The following is a 22,727-nucleotide window of genomic DNA, read 5'->3' as shown; positions in this document are numbered from 1 at the left end:
CATTTGATTGTAGGATCATACAAAATCTCATAAAGTGGAGCTTTTGTATGTTAAATATTTTTATTAACCACAGCGCACATTTTCATAGAACGATTTACTGATAGCCTTAGGGAATCCCTAATATTCAGAAATAACAGTACACTCGAGATATTTTATTGAGCCATACGTTAACAATGGATTTTATGAGGCATTCTTGACAACGAGGTAGCCAAAAGAAACATATCTACAACTCCTTTGGAGTCATGTTATTTCAGTACGTAATGTAATTCCCTCAAATCACGGTGAATGTGTCTAATCTTGACCTGCTCATGATCTGTTTATCGTAAATCCTAAAGCAACAGATTGCCGGCATAATAAGTGCAAATCTTAGTACGTTCTATGGAGACATCCTTCATAGTGTTTTGGCTTAACGATCTAAGGGCTGGGAATATATTGTGCCCGTGGGTATAGATTTTTTTTTCGGATAATGCTGCAGTCAGAATTATTGGAGTACAGACCTCTCCTATGAGGCCACGGAACTTGGTTTTTATTGCCACGTACTCAGAGTTCTTCTTAGAAGGAACTTTCAGGTTATTAGATACACTGGGACGATATCTGTAGATGATCGACCAACATATAGCACAACTTTTATTTAGTTTTTGTGGAGAAGCATGAAACCAGGCGTTTGCGAGGTTAGATAAGTAAATGATTCTGCAGAAAGAATAGTGTCAGATATTTCTAACGATTGTTCTGAAACTTAAAATAATTATCGAAAAACAATAATGTACTCGGATTTAGCGTGTCCGCCAATCGTCTTAGTTGAAACTGAGATGCTAGAAAATGTGTGAGCAATGAACAAACGCAATCGAAAGACACCTTTACTCAGCACCAAAGAAACTTGTAAAACGTCAGAGATCCCTTCTTCCCTCCCCCCCTTCCCCCCCCCCCCCCCCAAAAAAAAAAATCACCCACAGACTCTGCATTATATACATCGAATATGATGGAACACTGAAGAAATACCTTTTTACAGTTTACAGATCGTAGCTGTCCAAAGTAGTAACTAAGGCATCACACCCCATCTGTGATGTTAGGAAGAACTCCGCTAACAGCAGGTAAAATTGTTGTAGCTGTTTATTAAAACACAACCGGTTTCGCGGCTTAAAGCCGCATCATCAGGTGCAAGAACGTTAAAAGATCATAGGCATACCCATCGCTCATAGTCAAAATTTACTGTCTAGAGAATACCGTAAACACCTCGGCGAGCGAAAGGTAAAGAAGACTTGGGAGCGATAGTTACGCCTATGATCTTTTAACGTTGTTGCACCTGATGAAGAGGCTTAAAGCTGCAAAACCGGTTATGTTATAATAAACAAAAATTTTACCAGCTGTTAGCGGAGTTCTTCCTAACATAAAAAATACACTAGCGTAACGAAAGTAACACGCTCTTTCTTCACCCACCTTCTATGTAGGTATAAACTTAAGTATTTTTATTTATACTGAAAATGTCTTCACCCATGTCCTTCTGGTTAATATTGAACTCGCTAAGCGCTGTATTCTCATTGCAGCTGGTACTATAGAAAAATTATGTTGTAAGACGTAAAGTACGTATCTTTTCATTCGAGGCTCATTATAATTACGATGATGTCGGTCCTCAGGGGACATGAAAGAAATCTTCTGCGATGTCTACGCCATTGCCTTATTACCGTGGTAAAACAACAAAGTCCTGAAAGTGATAGCAGAGCACTGGTAGTAATGACATTACGGACAATTCAGAAAACCAGGTAAATATGCCCCATTAAAATGTACATGAGTTATAAAAACTGGAAAATAACCAACGACTCTATGCTACTGATACATAGTTCACTTTGTGTCTGTATGAAATAGGTATTCAGACGTGGATAAGTTTGTACAAGTCTATTTCTTTGGCAGTCGTTGATTTAAAATGAAACAACAGGGCAAAATTTACGTACATGATTACATTACAGAATCATACGCCCTACATGTTTCTGTTTCCCACATGCTAGTGGTTTGGAGTGAAGGACATCGTTGGGAAGGAAACGCACAGAGCTAATTCACACGTGTCTTACGACAAAATCTGTCGTACAAAGTATTCTTCGTGCTCCCTATTAGGTTCATAGTTGGAGTATGTATTTATCAACTTCACAAAGAAGTGAAACACCAAGACAGTATACCTAGGGATAATTCCTCTTCAGTAAGCTCATCATTATAACTTGTGATTATAAACTTTTTGTTGTAAACGTATAATAATAGAGTCGTCTGTAAGCACTGTTCACGGCAGAGAATTTCTTCTGTTTGACCTATGTATATTGATTTCTCGTTAAAGTAGTGCTTATTTTTCGTAACTGATGTATTTTTTAGTATTAACGCTTCTTGCGCAGTGATGAAACTTGCATCTTTGGTATTATATTCATCTCCGTCCAAAAATTGCTACAATATAATTATTTTCGCTCCTAGTGCAGATTATAAAGTGTTTATTCTGAAGTTAGCTTTTTTGGAAGTAAGCTCCGAAAGTTGGACGCAAAAAATCATGGAAAGTAGCTGTTAATGACGTGTTTATGGGGGAGGGTGGAGTGATAAGAAAGGAGGCAGTACACACTGATGAATTAAAACTAAAATGTATTAATACTGATGTTAATAAAATAGTTTTCCTCACATCTGCAGAATTCGATGGTAAGCTGTTACAGCTAATTAGCGACGTGGTTGACTATTACCGATGATTACCATTATTTTAACGCAAGTGGACGGACATATCATGGGTTTACATGTAAGCAAGGACATTCGGCTGAGAGAGGCTGATCGGAGGTTTATCAAAGATTTTACTTTCGCAACTAAATGCAACTAACAAAAGAAGTCAATATTCGAACATTCGTGTATAGACTTTGTCATTAGTATCACACTAAAGGTGTCTCACGTCGTTTTATGCTATGGAAAAATTATTTTGTGAGAGACTAAGCACGTCACTTTCTGTCTGTCGCTCATCTGTAGTAGAAAAATGTAGGTCCTCAGAAGACATCAGAGAAATCTTGTGTGACGTCTACAAAACTACGTTTGGATAAAGTTCAGATGGTTCAAATGGCTCTGAGCACTATGCGACTTTACTTCTGAGGTCATCAGTCGCCTAGAACTTAGAACTAATTAAACCTAACTAACCTAAGGACGTCACACACATCCATGCCCGAGGCAGGATTCGAACCTGCGACCGTAGCGGTCGCTCGGCTCCAGACTGTAGCGCCCAGAACGGCACGACCACTCCGGCCGGCTTGGATAAAGTACGTAACAAGTTAAGTATTACGGTGGTAAAGCGACGAAGTCCTGACTTGAATTCTGTGAACACCATTTACTGCCACGATGAGGCTAACTTCTTCTGATATTCATAATACAAATCGCTAGAGGGCATCCTTGTTACAGTTTTCGTTCAACCACTTCTGCATCTAACAGATGACGCATTCAAATAGGGATGTTTTAGAAATATCGTGGAAGGAAAATGAGAATATCAAGCCGGCTGATAATCACAGAGACATGATGGTCGTTATTTTCGCGAAGAAAGCTAAAAGATCACAATAGATAATTTTTTACACATTAGTATGTTGCGCTGTCCAAATGAACGTGTTTCTATCCGACGCCGAGATCTGTGCAGACACGTCGAAATGTTTCAACAAACGTGTTGGTTTGGGTAATGAGATGGTGTACGAAATTGTATGTTAGGCTAGCCACTGAGCGACCGTTTTTTGGCTTTGGTTTTCGTTGGAAAGCTGTGATTCATTCGCCGTTGTTGCTTTACTCGGCGTGTTTCTCATCAAATTGAATAGTAACACTTAAGGAATAATTCACACATTGCTAGCCATGCTGCTGAGAAGTAAGTTACCTGCTTCGAAAGGGTATTAGAACGTTAATGCATCGCGCGTCTTTGAATTATTAGAAACCTCTGGAAAGCAGATGTGGGGATTTGCCTACGGAGAAACGTGACGGTGAGCACGTTAGATAATCAGTGAAGATCTCGAATACATTGTATGTATTTAAGAAAGGGCCTTTGCATCGGGAAGTACCCCTCTAATTAGTGCGACAAGACGCGTTCTTCTCGTGGATTGTCGAGCGGCTCTCGGACACGCTCGGTTCGCAGTGGGGCGAGTACCGTCAGAAGCGCCGTCGCGACACACGTGACGACCTCGCAGCGTGCGCTGCAGGGACTGCGGTCAGCAGAGACGGGTGGGACGCCGGTGCGGCGTCACTTGCAGACGGTGACCCACTCCTCGATGGTGCAGTTCTGGCAGGCTACGCGGCAGCACCAATGGAAGCGGCAGTTGCAGCGGTCGACGCGCCGCTGCCGGAAGACGTCGTAGCCGCGCCCGCAGCACAGCGAGGCGCAGCTGTCGGTTCCCGTCGAGGTGCGGTTGCAGCGCCGGCCCACCGTGCCCGGGAAGTCGACTGAGGGGTCGCGCTCGCAGAAGGTGGGCGACCGCTGGTAGTAGAGCAGGTCGCGCGACAGCTCGCCCAGCGCCGGGAACTTGCGCCGCCTCCGCCGACGCTTCCGCCGCCCCCGCGACCTGCCACCCCCGCCGCCGCGGCCACCCGCCGCCCCCGGTTTCGCCTCGTCGCTCCGCTCACCGGACGACGGCTGTCTCGTGTTGTGTTCGGCGATCGTCAGAGGAGAACTGTTGTGGAAAACAATCAGTTAGGAGGTTTCGATACATCGTCTCATCTTCAGACACTTAATGGAGCTTTTCAACTTCAAACATCTCTGATGTAGACATGTGGAATAATCGGGTCTACTGCCGGATGTTTGTGTCGATCTGGCACAATATTTCGGCCACGTAACTAGTTGCCTTCTTCAGGTGCTGCCTGAGACTGCCGTGTTGACATGAAATGGCTGGGTCTATACCCATGATGTGTTTGAAGAACCAGCGTCCTTGAAAACGCTCCGTCTTACGAAATGTTCCTTGGTGGTGCGGATTCGGGGGTTATACTGTATTGGCTAGGGGTCGGTCTTCCCCTGGGTGGACGATGTTAGTGGAGGCGGCGGCGATGATGATGTAGTTTTATGTTTGCGTATGAATACGTATGACTATCGCCTGAATTGGCGATGGATGGTAGTGATTGGTGCTCTCTGGTCAGGGTTTTCATTCCTTCCCAGAGAGTTGATGAGCTGGTGTGGTGATGCGTTGGATGATTCATAGAATTTTAATGATTTTTGCTGTATGAGATGATAGAATGAGGGCTGTCCTAACATTGCTCTTATCTCATCATTGCTCGAGAACCACGGAGCGTCAGCAACGATTCGGAAGGCTTTGTTTTGGATGATTTCCAACTGTTTGAGATTGGTGTCTGCTGCCATGCTCCACGCTTCTGATCCGTAGAGTATGGCTGGCAAGGTGATGGTTTTCCAGATTTTGAGCTTGGCAGGTATTGTGAGTCCCCTACCTTTTAGGAGTGGATATAACTGAAAGATCCGGGCGGAGCCCTTGTTTCTAGCCTCTCTGATGTGATGGGTGAATGTTAGATTTTTGTCCAGTATTTATGCCCAGAGGGCGCTGGGTGCTCTCTTTGCCGTCCGCGCCCGTCAGGTGCTGCTCCTGAGGCTTTTACCCCTCCCTGGTGCTCCCACGGACGTCCGCGCCCGGTTCGTCCACCATCTGTGGTCGTGGCAGCTGTCTGGGAGTGGCGCCTGAAGCAGAATGCGGCGCAGTGGTGTTCACGCAAAGACCACTGCCACCAGATCTTCCGCCAGTCACCGTCATGGAAAGCACCGTCCCATGGAGCAAGACTGGCCGCTACCTGGGAGTCATTCTCGATCAGAAGCTAACGTGGAAAGCCCACATCGAGGGCGTCAGGGGCAGAGCAATCGGGCGCCTACGCGTTCTGTACCCTCTGCTCAACGCGTCGTCCGCCTTGCCTCCCCACCACGCCATCACGCTGTACCTGGCGCTGGTTCGTCCAGTGCTGGAATATGCGGCCGTGGTATGGGGCAACGCGGCCGACACACACATAAACAAACTGCAGAGGGTGCAGAACAGGGCGCTCAAGCTCGCTGTGCGCTTACCGAGGCTCTATTCGACCGCTCGGCTACACCGGCAAACCGGCATCCCCTTCCTCCGCGACCGATTTAAACAATCGGCGCGGGTCTTCTACGAGCGGGCCGTACGGTCCGACAATAGGCTCATTAGGGACTTGGGCCATCCTATTCACCACAGGCCAACCACGCGTTGGCCTGACCTGTTACGAGAATAATATCTCGCGACAGAGAAAGGACAACTCCCCCCACAGAAACACCTCTGGCCAATTCGGACCGTGAGGAAGCCACTCCACAGATATAGGATTATGCAGGAATAGCAGTGTATGCTTAGTCAGGGCAGACTCGTATGGATAAATGACAGTGACAGTGACAGCAGCTGTCTGGGGCTGGACCCGCGTTTGGCGTACCGTTCGTGGTTCGCGCCCGCTTGGCGCTGCTCCTGAGGTGTTGCCGCTTCCCTGGTGCTCAGACGGAAGTCCGCGCCAGCCTAGTCCACCAACTACTGGACAAGATCCTCCAACACGGCAGTTTCAGGTAGCACCTGAAGTAGGCAACGAGTTACGTGGCCGAAATATTGTGCCAGAGCGACACAAACATCCGGCAGTAGACACGATTATTCTACAGGTCAAGATCTCGCCGGGAAGGCCTGAAGAGTAACATCTATGATGTATATATGAAGACTGATGTGAAGAAAGAAAATTTGTGCCAAGATCAGGATTCGAACCCAGGTCTCGTGCTCACTAGACAGATGCACTTACCACTACGCGACCTTGGCACATTGGCTTTGCACCGCTGCACAGAGTACCCTGGCACGCCTACCGCCTCAAACAATCGGAGTACTAAATGGGCTGAGGGGTGAATGGGAATTTGGATGGAGGAAGGAGGCGTAATAATGCAGTCTATGCAGTTATGCAAAGCCACTCTGCCAGGGTGGCAAAGTGGTTAGCAAATCTGCCTAGTGAGTAGGAGATTCGGCTAAGAATCCTGGGCTTGGTACAAATTTTCATTCGTCTCTTCAATCTGCATATGCAAGGTGGTCCATTGATAGTGAACGGGTCAAATATCTCACGAAATAAGAATCAAAGGAAAAAAACTACAAAGAACAAAACTTGTCTAGCTTGAAGGGGGAAACCAGATGCCGCTATGGTTGGCCTGCTAGATGCCGCTGCCATAGATCAAACGGATATCAACTGCGTTTTTTCTTAAACAGGAACCCCCATTTTTAATTACACATTCGTGTAGTACGCAAAGAAATATGAATGTTTTCGTTGGACCACTTTTCTCGCTTTGTGATAGATGGCGCTGTAATAGTCACAAACGTATAAGTACGTGGTATCACGTAACATTCCGCCAGTGCGGACGGTATTTGCTTCGTGATCCATTACCTGTGTTAAAATGGACCGTTTAACAATTGCAGAAAAGGTCGATATCGTGTTGATGTATGGCTATTGTGATCAAAATGCCCAACGGGCGTGTGCTATGTATGCTGCTCGGTATCGTGGACGACATCATCCAAGTGTCCGGACCGTTCTCGGGATAGTTACGTTATTTAAGGAAACAGGAAGCGTTCAGCCACATGTGAAACGTCAACCACGACCTTCAACAAATGGTGATGCCGAAGTAGGTGTTTTAGCTGTTGTCGCGGCTAATCCGCACATCAGTAGCAGACATATTGCGCGAGAATCGGGAATCTCAAAAACGTCGGTGTTCAGAATGCTACATCAACATCGATTGCACCCGTACCATATTTCTATGCCTCAGGAATTGCATGGCGACGACTTTGAACGTCGTGTACAGTTGTGCCACTGGGCACAAGAGAAATGATGGAACGATGACAGATATTTTGCACGCGTTCTATTAAGTGACAAAGCGTCATTCACCAACAGCGGTAACGTCAATCGGCATAATATGCCCTGTTGGGCAACGGAAAATCCACGATGGCTGCGACAAGTGGAACATCAGCGACCTTGGCGGGTTAACGTATGGTGCGGCGTTATGGCAGGAATGATAACTGGCCCTCATTTTATCGATGGCAATCTAAATGGTGCGATGTGTGCTGATTTCCTACGTTGTGTTCTACCGATGTTACTAAAAGGTGTTTCAGTGCATGACAGAATGGCGATGTACTTCCAACATGATGGATGTCCGGCACATAGCTCGCGTGCGGTTGAAGCGGTATTGAATAGTATATTTCATGACAGGTGGATTGGTCGTCGAAGCAACATACCATGGCCCGCTCGTTCACCGGACCTGACGTCCCCTGATTTCTTTCGGTGGGGAAAGTTGAAGGATATTTGCCATCGTGATCCACCGACAACGTCTGACAACATGTGTCAGGGCATTGTCAATGCATGAGCGAACATTACGGAAGGCGAACTATTCTCTGTTGAGAGAAATGTCGTTACACGTATTACCAACTGCATTGAGGTTGACGGACATCAGTTTGAGCATTTATTGCATTAATGTGGTATTTACAGGTAATAACGCTCAAACAGCATACGTTCTCAGAAATGATAAGTTCACAAAGGTACATGTATCACATTGGAACAACCGAAATAAAATGTTCAAACTTACCTACGTTCTGCATTTTCATTTAAAAAACCTACCTGTTACCAACTGTTCGTCTAAACTTGTGAGCCATACGTTTGTGACTATTACAGCGCATTCTATCACAAAGCGATAAAAGTGGTCCAACTAAAACATTCATATTTCTTTACGTGCTACACGAATGTGTAATAAAAAATGGGGGTTCCTATTTAAAAAAAACGCAGTTGATATCCGTTTGGCCTATGGCAGCGCCATATAGCGGGCCAACCATAGCACCATCTGGTTTCCCCCTTCAAGCTAGACAAGTTTCGTTCTTTGTAGTTTTTTCCTTTGACGCTTATTTTGTGAGATATTTGGCCCGGTCACTATCAATGGACCACCCTGACTGATGTGACGAAAGAAAATTTGTACCAAGACCAGGATTCGAACACAGGTCTCGTGATCACTAGACAGATGCAATTACCACTACGCGACCTTGGCAAATTGGCTTTGCACCGCTGCACAGACTTCCCTGCCACGCCTATCGCCTCAAACAATTGGAGTACCAAATGGGCTGAAGGGTGAACGGGAATTTGGATTGTGGAAGGTTGCGTAATAATGCAGTCCATGCAGTTATGCAAAGCCACTCTGCCAGTGTTGCGAAGTGGTTAGCAAATCTGCCTAGTGAGCAGGAGATTCGGCTAAGAATCCTGTGTTTGGTGCAAATTTTCATTCGATTCTTCAATCTGCATATGCAGGGTGGTCCATTGATAGTGACGGGGCCAAATATCTCACGAAATAAGCGTCAAACGAAAAAACTTCAAACAACGAAACTCGTCTAGCTTGAAGGGGGAAACCAGATGGCGCTATGGCTGGCCCGCTAGATGGCGCTGCCATAGGTCAAACGGATATCAACTGCGTTTTTTTCTATAGGAAACCCCATTTTCATTACATATTCGTGTAGTACGTAAATAAATATGAATGTTCTTGTTGGACCACTTTTTTCGCTTCGTGATAGATGGCGCTGTAATAGTCGCAAACACATGGCTCACAATTTTAGACGAACAGTTTTTTAAATTAAAATACAGAACGTAGGTACATTTGAACATTTTATTTCGGTTGTTCCAGTGTGCTACATGTACCTTAGTGAACTTATCATTTATGAGAATAAATGCTGTTACAGCGTGATTACCTGTAAATACCACATTAATGCAATAAATGCTCAAAATAATGTCCGTTAACATCAGTGCATTTGGCAATACGTATAACGACATTCCTCTCAACAGAGAGTAGTTCGCCTTCCGTAATGTTCGCTCATGCATTGACAATGCGCTGACGCATGTTGTCAGGTGTTGTCGGTGGATCACGATAGCAATTTTGCTTCAACTTTCCCCGCAGACAGAAATCCGGGGACGTCAGATGAGGTGAACGTGCGGGCCATGGTATGGTGCTTCGACGAACAATCTGCCTGTCATGAAATATTCTATTCAATAACGCTTCAACGGCATGCGAGCTATGTGCCGGACATCCATCATGTTGGAAGTACATCGCCATACTGTCATGCAGTGAAACATCTTATAGTAACATCGGTAGAACATTCCGTGGTAAATTAGCATACTTTGCACCATTTAGATTGCCATCGATAAATGGGAGCCAATTATCCTTCCTCCCATAATGCCGCACCATACATTAACCCGCCAAGGTCACTGATGTTCCACTTGTCGCAGCCATCGTGGATTTTCCGTTGCCCAACAGTGCATATTACGCCGGTTTACGTTACCGCTGTTGGTGAATGACGCTTCGTCGATAAATAGACCGCGTGCAATAAATCTGTCATCGTCCCGTAATTTCTCTTGTGCCCAGTGGCAGAATTGTACACGACATTCAAAGTCGTCGCCACCTAATTCCTGGGGCATAGAAATATGGTACGGGTGCAGTCGATGTTGGTGTAGCATTCTCAACACCGACGTTTTTGAGATTCCCGATTCTCGCGCAGTTTGTCTACTACTGATGTGAGGATTAGCCGCGACAGCAGCTAAAACACCTACTTGGGCATCATCATTTGTTGCAGATCGTGGTTGATGTTTCATATGTGGCTGACACTCCCTGTTTCCTTAAATAACGTAAATATCCGGCGAACGGCCCGGACACTTGGATGACGTCGTCCAGGTTGCCGAGCAGCATACATAGCACACGCCCGTTGGGCATTTTGATCACGATAGCCACACATCAACAGGATATCGTTGTATTACGCAATTGGTAAACGGTCCATTTTAACACGGGTAATGTATCACGAAGCATATACCATCCACACTGGCTTAATGTTACTTGATAGCACGTACTTATACGTTTGTGACTATTACAGCGCCATCTATCACAAAGCGAAAAAAGTGGTCCAACTAAAACATTCATATTTCTTTACGTAGTACACGAATATGTAATAAAAATTGAGGGTTCCTGTTTAAAAAAAAAACGCAGTTGATATCCGTTTGACCTATGGCAGGGCCATCTAGCGGGCCAACGATAGCACCATCTGGTTTCCCCCTTCAAGCTAGACGAGTTTCGTCCTTTGTAGTTTTTTCCTTTGATGTTTGTTTCGTGTGATATTTGGCCCGGTCACTATCAATGGACCACCCTGTATATGAAGACTGATGTGACGAAAGATAATTTGTACCAAGACCACTATTCGAACACAGGTCTCGTGATCACTGGACAGATGCACTTACCACTACGTGACCTTGGCACATTGGCTTTGCACCGCCGCACAGACTTCCCTGCCACGCCTACCGCCTCAAACAATCGGAGTACCAAATGGGCTGAGGGGTGAACGGGAATTTGGATTGTGGAAGGTTGCGTAATAATGCAGTCGGTGCAGTTATGCAAAGCCACTCTGCCAGGGTTGCAAAGTGGTTAGCAAATCTGCCTAGTGAGCAGGAGATCCGTCTTAGAATCCTGGGCTTGGTACAAATTTTCATTCGTCGCTTCAGTCTGCGCATAGACTTCCGTCACTTGATATGAAAAATCTTTATAACATTAACAGAATTTTCCCCCGGTGCTTAACAGATTATGACAGCAACATTAAATTGGAAACTCTGTTCTGATGAAAGCTCTTGGACATTCAAGGCCCCTCTCAAAATGAATGAAATTTGGTTCAATTGGTTCAAATGGCTCTGAGCACTATGGGACTTAACATCTGAGGTCTTCAGTCCCCTAGAACTTAGAACTACTTAAACCTAATTAACCTAAAGACATCACACACATCCATACCCGAGGCAGGATTCGAACCTGAGACCGTAGCGGTCGCGCGGTTCCAGACTGAAGCGCCTAGAACCACTCGGCCAGACCGGCCGGCGAAATTTGGTGTTAGGCCTCGTCAACGTTTCCATCGTCTTTAGGACGATTGAGTGCTAGAGTCTGGGAATGGTCTTCCCATACACAGGGTTTTCAAACATACTTTCACAAACTTTGGTTACAGGTTCCTTACACCAAAAGAAGGAAAAAAGTTCACGTAAACGTATGTCCGTAAAACCTTCGTTTTGGCGTTATTAGATAAAGTTGACAGTGAACATATTTCCAACAATTTCACTTATCTAAGCGCCAGTTTGCCTAATTGTATCCTAGGTGGCGTTATGTTGTCAGGTAGACTTGTTTACATTCTCCATTAGTATCTTGTCAACGTGTCCATTGTGTCCATGTATTACAGTTAGTGAGTTACCTGAAAGTACTCCGTTCAGATATGGCAGGCTATTCACTTCTTGAGCAGGCCGACATGATTTTTATGTGTGGCCGCACGAATGGCAGTGGACATGAGGCTGCGTGACTGTATCAGAGGGCGTTTCCATGCCAAGACAACTGTATCATCCAACCTCTGATGCTGTGTATCGTCGCTTTACCGAGACTGGATCCGTAGCGGCACATACTATTGACTGAGAAAAACTACTTGTACCTCGTACGCCTGATTAGGAAAAGCAAGTTCTACGGGCTGTCCAAAATTAGGCAGATGTCAGAGCAAGACAAGTGACCCTGGGACTTGGTACAAGTTCAACATGGAGGTAACTTCGCGAGTAACTCAAGTACCATTATGCTCTTCAGCGTGTGGAGGGCCTTACCACTGCCAATCACCCACCATGGAAGAACTTTTTCCGATGGTTTGTTGCACAAACTGGTAATTCGTCGTTTCTCTCTTCAGTTTTGCCACGCGTGATTAGCCGAGCGGTCTATGGGGCTGCAGTCATGGACTGTGCGGCTGATCCCGGCGGAGGTTCGAGTCCTCCCTCGGGCATTGGTGTGTTTGTTTGTCCTTAGGATAATTTAAGTTAAGTAGTGTGTAAGCTTAGGGACTGATAATCTTAGCAGTTAAGTCCCATAAGATTTCACACACATTCGAACTTTTTTTTTCTCTTCGATTTTGTTTACAGACGAGTCAACGTTTGGAAGAGAGAGAACAACGAATTTCCACGATCAACACGTGTGGGCCGATAGCAATACTCACGCTAAAGTATAGGCTAGACATCAGCATCAGTTTAATGTGTAGGGGGGAGTTGTAGGTGACTGTCTGATATGGCCATACGTTCTTACGGCACGTGTTACAGGCGCTGTCTGCAAAGACTTCGTTCAGAACAGACTGCAATACCTACTAGAAGATGTGCCCCTGAAAATAAGAAGAAACGTATGGTTTACGCATTATAGAGCTCCAGCACATTTCAGAATGAGTGTTCGAGATGCACTGAATAGTATCTACCATGGAAGATAGGTAGGATGAGGACGATCAGTTCCATGACCTACACATTCCCCCGAAATCAGTCCTTTGGATTATTATCTCTGGAAGTACATGAAACCATTAGTCCACGCAGAAACTATCCGGAAGCTTGAGAAAACATTGGAAACCGTCAGCGAGTATTCGAAAGGCTGTGTCAGTCAATGTTTCGACGACTGCATGCGTGTTTAGAATTAAGCGTAGGGCATTTCGGGCACTTACTAAGAGTTTACGCGTTTATGAGCTCCGTACAATTAAACTGTAAACGTCAGTCTGTTCAATGAGTGTTTATGAGACACAAGGTACCGATCCCTTCGGGTACTCGTTGCTGAGAAGAGGTGCGTTGCTTGCCTCAGCGACACTGGTTGTTGTAGTGTAGGTGCAACCGGAACTGAGAGATTTCTATCGAGAAGAAAGACAAATCTGTATTTTCCAAAGAAGAGAAGCATCCTTTCTAGTAGTCGCACAGGAATAGTCTGACTGATTCACTGATATGCCCTTATAATGCTTAGCCAACATGGCCTTGCTGTGTTGGTACTGTAAACGTTGGAAGCAAGAAAACTGAAGCTGATATTTTTCCCGCGGACCTGTAGCTATGTATGTATAGCTTAACGGCATTCTTTTGGGTAAAATATTCCGCAGATCAAATAGTCCCCCATTTTGATTTCCGAGCCGTGACTACTTTGAGGGACGGCGTCAACGGGAAAAACAAAACTGGTGTTCTTCAGGTCGGTGGGTAGAATGTTAGATGATAATGCACGAGTATGTCTAATAATGGATAAGAAAAGAGGACTGCGACAAATGTTCTTGGAATAGCACAGTGAACGCATTATAATAATCAAGGTAGAGACGTAGCCGATAACTCACGCAATAGTATGTCTACTAGATGGGCAGATAGTGAAGAGAGTGAAACAATGCATGATGAGATAAAAGAAATTAATCAAATAGTTATGGAAGCCGAAAGTTCAGGTGCGTTGGTGGACTGAAGTTCGACTGTAGGGAAGAAAGAAAAAATGGTTGGATCACATGGACTGAGAGGAAGAAGTGAAAAAGGAATCCACCCAGTAGAACTTTGCACGAAGCGCAATTTAATAATTACTAACGATTTTAGAATCATAAAAGACGGTTTTGTACGTCGAAAAGATCTGAAGAAAATGGAGGGTTTCAGGTTGATTGTGCAATGGTAGCTCCAGATAAATTATATAATGGCAAGACAGAGTTTTAGAAACCAGATTTTAAGGTGCAAAATACTTCCAGTAGGCAACGATCGACGGAGGAAGAAAAACAACAGAAAACAAATCGGAAGACGAATCGGTAGCTTTGAGAGCTGAAATAGTGAACGCAGTAGACAGTCAAATTGGCAAAAATACAAGCCCCAGAAGAAAACCTTACTAACAGATGAGGTGTTGTTTAATTGACGAAAAGATAAAATATCAAAATGCGGGAAATGAAGGAGGCAGGTATGAATACAGACAAATAAAATATAAGACTGATGGATAGTCCAAAATGGCTAAGCAAGTATGCCTAGAGGACAAATGCATCGCTGTAGAAGCATGCATAACTGGGGAAAAGATGGGTGCCACATATCGAAAAATTAGAGGGACCTTTATGGAAAAGGGAAACAGCTGTATGAACTCAGATGAACTCAGATGGGAAGTTAGAATTAAGCAAAGAAAAGAAAGCTGGAAGGAGGAAAGAAGAATGCCACTAGGTAGAAAACATTTGAATAAAATAGAAATTCGTTAACAACGAATATAAAATTTAAATGTTAGTAAGTCTTTTCTTAAGGTATGTGCATGTAGTGTAGCCTTGTAGGAATGTGAAACGGAGACAATAAACAGTTGAGACAAGAAGAGGTTAGAAGCTTTTGAGGTGTGATGCTACAGCAGATTGCTTAAGCTTGGATGGGTAGATCGAAAAAATAATGAGGAATTGGGACAAGCATTATGTCACACCTGACTAAAAGAAGAGTCGGTTGGTAGGAAACAACCTGACCCATCAAGAAATCGTCATTTTGATAATGGAGGGAATAACAGGAGGCAAAAATTGTGGAAGGCCACAAAAGCTGGAACAGAGTAAGCAGGTTTCAACGGATGTTCGCTACAACAGTTACACAGAAAAGAAGAGGCTTTGCACAGGACGGAGATATGCACAAACCGGTCCCTCCGGACTGAGGACCTCAACAACAAAAACAACCCCTTTAGGCACCACAGCAGAACAGTGCTCACAGTCTATTCCTTTTCCACCTAAAATCGTAGCTACATTAACGGGGATGATTTCCATTTATTACAAGGACGTGCTCTCTTTTCATTCGTATTTTGTGTGCTGCTCCCTAACATGTTGGCTAAAAATGGTTCAAGTCCAGAGGTGAAACGTTTTGCACAATTTCATGGTGCGAACCCGTGCTTACTCTGTGATCCATGAAGACGTTTAGTCACCGTCGTGTCGTATTGTGTGTCATCGTGCCAGTTTTTATTGCTTTGCTGAAGGCTGTTTCCTGTTTAGCTTTGAATAATTCATTTCTACACAGGTCTCTCTCAGGTCGCCAAACTCACTCAAAAATCAGTTTCAACCCCACAAAGTTCAGATTTCAACTCCACAAAGTTCAGACATTCCCCTGTTTATTCGACAGAAGCTATCTACCAATGGCTGGTTAGGATGGTAATAATGAAGCATCGTGTATTAGATGTAAACGTACATGATTTCTTTAGTTCACTGCAAGTTTTGCAGCAATCGCGCCCAGCGGAGAAAGTAATGCAAACGCTATAGATTAAACTGCTCCTTCTTCAGCAGCAGGGGAAGGGTGTGTCTGTATTTAGGATACCGGGACAGGTGGGAATGTGGGGAAGCGAGGGACAGGTGGGAATGTGGGGAAGCGAGTGAACAGACTAAGCGAGCAAAGAGACCTGCAGAAAACACAATGCGACACAATATATCAATCCACTGCAGGCTGTCACTGTTGAGTAACACAGTGTCTGGTCGTGAGAGACAATAAGCTCTGTTCGGTAAAGCCAATTGTGCTGTCTTGGTGTACTTCATACTCGTCCCCTCGATAGGGTAAGGTGACCTTGATCATGCTCTGAATATGACACTGTCCATCGTCATAGTACGGTGGCAGGACCACGTATATCTGATGCCTACAACATGTCACATTGTAACTTAGTGAATTTTATATTTTCACGACAGGGCAGAAGAAAATTTTAGAGGGGACTTGGCCTCTACTTTCTCTAACGACATCTTGAGAGAGGCAATAGTTTTAAAATTTTGTGTGGAGTCTTGACTCTCGCTGAAACATCTGATCAAAAGTTTCCGGTCACCACTACGTATAGCGGAATTGCCCATTATTGCTACGACAGGCGCGCCTGCCAATACAAAAGTATGTGGGGAGTATTGTGTTGTCAGCACAGCAGTAATAACAGCAGAATAGGTCTGTCGGAAGAGCTCACCTGTGGAAGAAATCCATTAGGGACATTTCGACCATCACAAAGCCGGGCGAGTCGCCTGTTGGTGATGTGACTGTGAATTGGAAATAGGAAGAACGAACGACAGCTAAACCGAGACTAGACTGACATCCTGTACTGACGCACAGGGACTGCCGAGTATCGCAGACTGTGGCTGTATAAAAAGTCTTACGAAATCACTGGCAGGAATTACTCGTATGTTCAAATGGTTCTAATGGCTCTGAGCACTTTGGGACTTAACGTCTCAGATCATCAATCCCCTAGAACTTAGAACTACTTAAACCTAACTAACCTAAGGACATCACACACATCCATGCCCAAGGCAGGATTCGAACCTGCGACCGTAGTAGTCGCGCGTTTCCGGACTGAATCACCTAGAACCGCTCGGTCACAGCGTCCAGCTACTCGTATGTTCCAAAGTGCTATTAGCAGACCAGTATGGACTTAAAAAATGGAGTACGACGGTAGAGCTGCTCCTCATAAACCACCCATTTCTGTTGTCAGTGCTAAGTGACGCTGGAGGAGGAGTAAGTAGTGACTCCACTGGACAATGCATCATTGGAAACGAGTGATTTGGTGTGATGGGTCACTCTATACCTGTGGTAGTGTGAAGGAATGGTTTGAGGTTTAGTGAATGCCTGGAGGACGTTACCTGCCGCGATGTGCTGTGCGAACTGTGAAGTATGGAGGTGGTACTCGTGGTTATGATGTGGACCACTTCTTGCCCTTAAGGAAACGCTAAATACGGAAGGATATGAACACAATTTACAGCACTGTGTAATGCGCACGGCACAGCAGCATTTCGGATCGTTTGTTATCAGGATGACAACGCAACCTGTCAAAAGGCAGCATCTGTAAGGTAATGGTTTATGGACAATAATATTCCTAAAATGGACTGGCCTGCCCAAAGTTCCGATCTGAACGCAACGGAACATCTTCGGGATGCATTAAAACGTCGATTTCGCTCCAGACCCCAGCCTCCAACATCACTCAGTTCTCTTGCTTTGAGGAGGGATGAGCTGGCTTTCCTTCTCAGACATTCAGACGCCTCACTGAAAGTGTCTCCAGCGAGCTAAAGACGTCATAAAGGCAAAGGTTAAGCGCACGCCATATTAATGTCCACTAATAGGTGTCCTGATTCTTTCGATCTGATTGTATGTAGTGTAGGTGGAGGTTTCAGTGTGCTGCTGAGTGGCTGACTCATCTCATTTCGTCAAGCAATTAATCAGCCACTCTTATCTGTTTTACTGTTTTATATGTTTCTTATTTTAGTTTTGCATTTATTTCACCTGCAGGATTAGGTCTCTGTAGTCCTCTTTTACTTCTAGCTGAACATGAAATTATATGTAGTACACGTTCAATACATACTACTGCTACTACTACTACGGCTTCTAGTAATACTAATAAAATAATAGTAGATACAGTAATCACTACAACATTTACCATTTACGGTTAACTGAGAAAAGTGAAGCCGACCGAGGTGGCCGTGCGGTTCTAGGCACTTCAGTCTGGAACCGCGAGACTGCTACGGTCGCAGGTTCGAATCCTGCCTCGGGCATGGATGTGTGTGATGTCATTAGGATAGTTAGGTTTAAGTAGTTCTAAGTTCTAGGGGACTGATGACCTCAGATGTTAAGTCCCATAGTGCTCAGAGCCATTTTGAGAAAAGTGAAACGCTGACCCAGCCATGGTGGAGTATTGTTCAGTCACGCGTCCAGGTACAACTACGTCCCCCCTCAAAGTAGTGCGATCATAATATCATCATCATCCCTTTATTATTATTATTATTATTATTATTATTATTATCAACTGGTATTAGCCCCAAAAACGAGTAGATGACCTGACCACGATTACAGCACCGTCGTGTCTATGACTGAGAAGCGAGGAAGAGAGAGAGTGTATAACAAACATTTTTACAAATAGAGCGCTGATACACGTTACACAGTTGTACTCGCCAATGAAGTTTTTATTGCGTGAATTTTGCCCATTGTCCATAGGGTCTCTACTTGAATCCCGATCGTTTCAGCATCGGGTCTCACCTTCCGTAATTTGCACACCATCTACTGATTCAACTTTTACTTCTCATAATTTTCTTACATGTTCTGTCGTCATCTATGTCTGTACTCGTACACCGTTTTCCTTCTCATCGTAATGCAGTGATGAATATATGGCGCCTAGGAAAAATTAGTATAATGAAAATGTTGCTTCTCCCACAAGAATTTATGGAATACATCATGCTGTATAGAAGATGTTACAAACTTTTTGGTATTTTGGAGAAGCGTAAATGTATCAATCTGAGGTAAGCAACCCTGGTCTGAAAATGACCAATTCGAAAGTTATAAAAGAAAATCGTTCTCATACCGCCGACAGTGGAATATATGTGTTGATACAATTCTTGCTAACACTGCAGGCAATCCCGACGAGCACCATGGGTGGAGGTTGAGATAATAACTGAAATAATCCAATGCAGATGGGGTACTTGGTACTCCTGTGTACTGCCATGACCAATCCCAGAGTATAATTTCTGTATTGTAGTAGACTGCAGTCTATGTTTAAAGTCGATCAGTCCAAGCCAAATGTAGTTGTAGCCGGTGATGGAACTTGCCGACATGATTTTCGTTTGTGGACAACAAAACGGAAGCAGCAGGGAAGAGAAAAGCTGTACAGGACCTAATATTCGCATGGAAGACATCTGGTTCACACTATGTCTCAGACACGTTCCACGATTACATGAAACAGGGCAATTGTTACCAAATTACCGAGTAGGACAACGAACTACGCTGACTCTCGACTTAGAAGATGTTGCCTTTACTCGAGTGGATGACGCATTTGCATTCAGCACTCGGTCAGTTGCACGTGAAATCAATATTTCGCAGAGTAGCGTGTGGCTAGTGTAACTGAAAATGCAGTTACGCTCTTACCGTTCACAGAAAATACTTGCTTTGACTCCTGATGACTTCGGACCTTCTGTGGTGTTCAGCCAACGGTTCTTACAGCGCCTTACAGTCGATCCTCAATTTCCTGCGTATGTACTTTGCACCCGAGATGGAATGCTAAATAGTCCTATTGATCATGTTTTGGGCCAATAAGAATCCCCACGCTGCAGCTGTGAGGAGTCATCAACAGAAATTATTAGTCAACGTGTGGACAGGCACAGTTAATGGTTACGATCCAGGTCCGTTTCGTCTTCCTCCCCAGTTAAACGCACCAGTGTACTCAGTGTTTATCAGAGACCTACTACCCATGATCCTAGAACATACCCCATTTGTTATTCGTCAACGGATGTGGTTCATACACCTCATTTTCGACTGAGGGTGTAACACCAGAGCTCTAAGGCTCTATTAATTTGCTATACCTTTTTCTTTTATTTAATACTCTGTAGTTAAACTGTTGTAAATATTATTTGACTGTATCGACACCATAAGAGTATTTACCTCTTTCTTTGTAAAAACTTTGATGTCCTGATAAAATACTGTGTAATGTATTGTCTTTATTAGTTAAATTCTTTGCCTGACTTGGAGGGAGACAAAACTTATTATATATAACTGAAAATTTGTTCAAATAATTTTATGTTTAACTGTCGATATGTGCAAATGATATGTTTTATTCAAAAAGTTTGTTTGCTACTTTGTATTTGCTGATCATCACTTAGGGTTTTTAGTTGATTGTAAGATGAAAAGGTGTTGTGGTTCCCCTCGGGAACGGAATCATGCAGCGTGCACAAAATGTGGTTAGCATGAAGGAAGAGGTGGGACAAAGAGTTAGTCGGAAACGAGCTACCGAACCGCTGGCAGCTTATGATAGAACAGTGTACTGCGCTGGTGCCGTGAGAGGCTTTTTGTGCCTGGTTCCACTGTGCCAAAGCCTCGGATGGATGGATTTATTACCTTACTCTGTTTCTGGAAATGGTATTCAAAAATCTGAGGAACGTCGTTACCAAGAAATTACAGAGCTCAACATTACCAACTGGAAATCCACCTGCCAAGATGTACTCGCCACCACATTGCGCAACCACTGTAACGGAATGGAGTAATGTAAAGTGAAGGATCAGCTCATTGGATGTTTTAGTGTGCTCAAATATAACGTAACGTATACCTGAATTTATGTATCTACCTTGACTTTTTCCTTATCACAACACCTCTTAGGTTCCTCTCCATTTGAACTATGGTTACCGAGTGTCCTTCTTGTAAAAAGTGAAAGCCTCAAAGCCAAACAGTTAATTAAGTGATGTTGTTTGATATTTGGTAGGAAGGGAGTATTCATATTTACTGTGGATTTGGTAAAATTGTGGGAGGCAGTAAATGTAGCTTAGTGAAAGCCTCCCAGTGATTGAAATAATTCAGTTTAAAGTATTGTGGACTTTCAAAGTTACCTATTTAATCAGTGACTTAAAAGTAAAAAGACTGTGGTAATAAATATAGGCTGTAAATCACCTTGAGGTTAGTTCCAAAAGTAAATATTACTAAAGTTTGGCTTGAAATGTTCTCTTTAGTAAACAATTATTATGCAGTCTATTGAAATAGTGCAAGAGGTGAGTTAGTGTTTCCTAATATGTGTCAATATGATTTCTCACTGTGGTAAAGTTTAAAGGCCCCCGCTCCTGAAAATTAATCAATATACTCAAAGTTGCTATATAAAAGTAAATGCTAACTGGTATTGAGATTTATGCTGAAATTTATGCTTCTTATGTGTGTTAGGAGATATAATATCAGATTTGAGCACCCACTTACTGTTTTATCCTCACTGAAGGCAAAGTGGCTAGGAATATCATTATCCACGAAAATGGTTACTTCTTTGACTTTAAAGGATAGTGTGAATCTTACTGCATGTGAATATTGTTTAAATTTGTACTGCACACAAAATATCTGTTGAAGAGAGACTAAATTCATGCCCAATTTTATAAAAATGGTTGAAATGGCTCTGAGCACTATGGGACTTTAACATCTGAGGTCATCAGTCCCCTAGAACTTAAAACTACTTAAATCTAACTAACCTAAGGACATCACACACATCCATGCCCGAGGCAGGATTCGAATCTGCGACCGTAGCGGTCGCGCGATTCCAGACTGAAGCGCCTAGAACCGCTCGGCCACACCGGCCAGCCCCAATTTTATAATTCTACAGTAAACTTTAATAGTAATGTATTGAAACCATTTAGTTTGACTAAGCCTTGAATACTAAAGTGTGTCAGTATCTGTTGTGTCCATGCAGATAGATTTATTCTGCTATGACTGTGAGTACTTTTTTTTACAAGTTATAATATGCTTGTGACTGGGTTCATTCCACTCTCAAACGAGAAAGTATAGGCTGTACCTTTCCACCGAAGTCATTTATAGTTATTTCTTGAACAGGAATATTAAATATTTCTATGCCAACTTAGGCTGGCGACTGCTTTTTCTTTATTATTTGAACAGTTTGAATAGGTAAATTTTATCTGTTACTTGTTGAATAATTATGTAGTTCTGACATTCACGTCCGACAGGCAACCTCCTTTAGGCATCTCACGGTCAAAACTACAAAAATCCTTTCAGAGGGTAACATTGTACTGCTTCTATATACTATAATTGGTTAACAAAATAGTTTCAGAACGTAAATAAAAATATTCAAATTTGTGTGAAATCTTATGGGACTTAACTGCTAAGGTCAGCAGTCCCTAAGCTTACACACTACTTAACCTAAATCATCCTAAGGCCAAACACGCGCACCCATGTCCGAGGGAGGACTCGAACCTCCGCCGGGACCATCCGCACAGTCCATGACTGCAGCGCCTAAGACCGCTCGGCTAATCCCGCGCGGCTGAACGTAAATATAGAGCAGTACGTGTATTGTAAGGGGTTCGTGAATATCTGGTCCAGATATCCTCTGAAAAACTGATGGGCAGAAGAGGTCGTGTTTCGTGGCAGGCATGTTCACCTGATCTCACCCCAATTGATTTCTCCTCGTGGAGCCATGTGAAGAGTCTTGTGTACGAGAC

The 22,727-nt window shown here is 43.8% G+C and overlaps 1 protein-coding gene across 1 annotated transcript in view; it reads right to left on the bottom strand.

The window, feature by feature from the left end:
* Positions 1-953: 953 nt before the first annotated feature.
* The window catches only part of LOC126235466 (protein Wnt-10b-like), a 676,160-nt gene continuing 654,386 nt past the window's right edge, over positions 954-22,727 (bottom strand). Inside the window, exons 7-8 of the mRNA XM_049944188.1 lie at positions 4,574-4,652; positions 954-4,459 (exon numbers count right to left, since the gene is read on the bottom strand). Coding sequence (XP_049800145.1) covers positions 4,226-4,459; positions 4,574-4,652 — 313 coding nt within the window. The 3' untranslated portion in view covers positions 954-4,225. The remainder of the gene's footprint in view (positions 4,460-4,573; positions 4,653-22,727) is intronic.

Source organism: Schistocerca nitens, chromosome 2 (assembly GCF_023898315.1).
Source record: "Schistocerca nitens isolate TAMUIC-IGC-003100 chromosome 2, iqSchNite1.1, whole genome shotgun sequence".
Taxonomy (NCBI): Eukaryota; Metazoa; Arthropoda; class Insecta; order Orthoptera; family Acrididae; genus Schistocerca; species Schistocerca nitens.
The sequence above is the reverse complement of the archived record's forward strand: the minus strand, read 5'-3'. Positions and strand labels throughout refer to the sequence as shown.